A 2,089-nucleotide genomic window follows, 5' to 3' on the forward strand; every position below is an offset into this window, starting at 1 on the left:
TCTAATATGACTTTAAACACCATACTGGAGTGCATGGAATTTTGTTTTAAACAAATCAGAATAAAACAGTACAAAACACACTCCCAGTCACCCAATCATGTCCAGGTCAAAAAAAGAAATTATATATTCCATAAAGAATGGAGGCATAATTTTAGTATTATTTTTTTTTCCACTGACACAAATTTAAACAGTTCACCCCAAATTCTGGAAAAAAAAAAATAACCAAGACATCTGAGTGAGCGAATCCTTGGGAAGGCATTTTCTTGTTAACAGACTAAATATTCAGGAATGAAAGCATGTGTCTGAAGTTTAATCATAAATGCAATCCATGCTTTGGCAAAGGTGCAGTGTTGATTGCTGTTAGATTTAGTTTAGATAAAGTGTTTTACTGTAGATTAGGCCCAGCTGAATCTCCTGTAATTTTTATTTATTTATTCATCTATTGCTTTGAGGCTCAGGCCCTGCATGACCTGAAAAAGGAATTAAGGCAGCAAATGAACACACTCGTATTGCCACCGGAATCCGGCTACATCATCTTGCAACCACCCCTTTGATGGATATTTTCTCCAGCGCTATAGATCTGAATGGGGCACCACATCAAATGAGTCACAATAACACTGAACAGAGATCCGGCCAATTTTGAGTCATCGCGCTGTGTTTATTTTCACGAGGGCAGGCAGCTTATTTGATTAAGATGTAATTGTGTGCAGAGTGCTCCTTGTACAGATGCACTTGAGCAGCAGGGGCATGAAATATGCTCTGCTTGTTCCAAATCAAGAGCGGAGTCATGATGGCCTGTCACAACTAAACATGTTAGGAATTACATGCTTTACAGAGTTCAGGCACAGACTGGTTCAGCATGGCCGCCTCTGAAAACAGGTGTGTATGTAGAGCTCTGCTATGGAAAGTGGAAATTTGAGGGGAAAAAAACCAGGAGTGTAACAGAAAAACTGGGTGTTTCTAAACGATATAGGCTAAATTATATATTAATAATTTTATATGTATGTATGTTTGTATGTATCTATCTACTGTAAATTGACAGGTGCAAGGGTCCTTAAAATGCAAAATTGAAATAAATGCACTCTGGCTATTGTTCGCATTCTAGTGATTATCCCTTTGCGTGTCAATGGTGCTGCCCCCTGCTCTAAATAATTGTGTTTCTTCCCTTTGTTGTTACAGAAACTGTTAAAGAGCACACGTGGATGACGGGAGTTCCCCACCACAACCCTTTATTTGTTCAACAGCATTGACCCCATGAACTAAAATTTACTTAAAGTCTTCAGTATGTGTGAGCTATAGTATAGAGCACACAACGTATATGGACTGTCATAAACATAAACATTTTACTTTTATTCATTCCTTAGAACCTTTACGTGCACGATGGAATTTATGTTGCTTTGTCTCAGCGTCGGGCCCATTATTAGGCTGTGATTAATTTCTCTTCATGATTGTTGAACTTTTGCTTCTAGTTTTGTGTAAATCATGTATGATGGACAGTATCTAGCCCAGATATCTAAAGCAACACCTGTGTCCCTCATCTCGTTGGATCGTATTATGACTTAATACCTGTTAATAAACAATTTGTACCACTTAACTTGGGTAACACATGGTTGAGTAACCGTGCAGTGTTTCTTTCTTCGCTCTGTAAAGCAACAAGATATTTGGCTCTCGGCCATTGACAACACTGGGAATGTTATCTGTGGCTGCTCACAAAAGCAGGTTTTTAGCAGGAAAGTTCACTCAGATGATATTTCGCTCTCCTGTATTGACTCAGTATCAGATGGACGTCTTAGTTATCTCGTAACGAGATAATCAGTTTATTTCAAATTTAATTACTAATATCTGAGTGACCTATAAGAAAATACACAAAATCTGTTAAGAACATGGCCAGAATACCATAAAATCATCTTTAAAATGAGAAAATTAGTGCAAAATGCAGTTAACATTTGAAATTGTATGTATATATACTTTGACATTTTCATTACAAGAGCTAAAACAAATCTCAAGTAGTTGAATTGTGAAATTCACCTAGTTGAAGAGGTTTTAAATAAGATCTGAAAGGAATTTTCCTTCCTACCATTGGATACTG

The 2,089-nt window shown here is 37.1% G+C and overlaps 1 protein-coding gene across 2 annotated transcripts in view; it reads left to right on the plus strand.

The window, feature by feature from the left end:
- The window catches only part of LOC107666774 (centromere protein W-like), a 9,722-nt gene extending 8,128 nt beyond the window's left edge, over nt 1-1,594 (plus strand). Inside the window, exons 3-4 of one of the 2 annotated variants that reach the window (XM_016458211.1) lie at nt 836-879; nt 1,180-1,594. In XM_016458211.1, coding sequence (XP_016313697.1) covers nt 836-879; nt 1,180-1,189 — 54 coding nt within the window. In that variant the 3' untranslated portion in view covers nt 1,190-1,594. The remainder of the gene's footprint in view (nt 1-835; nt 880-1,179) is intronic. The other variant, XM_016458212.1, reaches the window with a different exon arrangement.
- Nucleotides 1,595-2,089: the final 495 nt, after the last annotated feature.

The sequence above is a fragment of the Sinocyclocheilus anshuiensis genome, unplaced genomic scaffold (genome assembly GCF_001515605.1).
Source record: "Sinocyclocheilus anshuiensis isolate Anshui unplaced genomic scaffold, SAMN03320099.WGS_v1.1 scaffold267, whole genome shotgun sequence".
NCBI lineage: Eukaryota > Metazoa > Chordata > Actinopteri > Cypriniformes > Cyprinidae > Sinocyclocheilus > Sinocyclocheilus anshuiensis.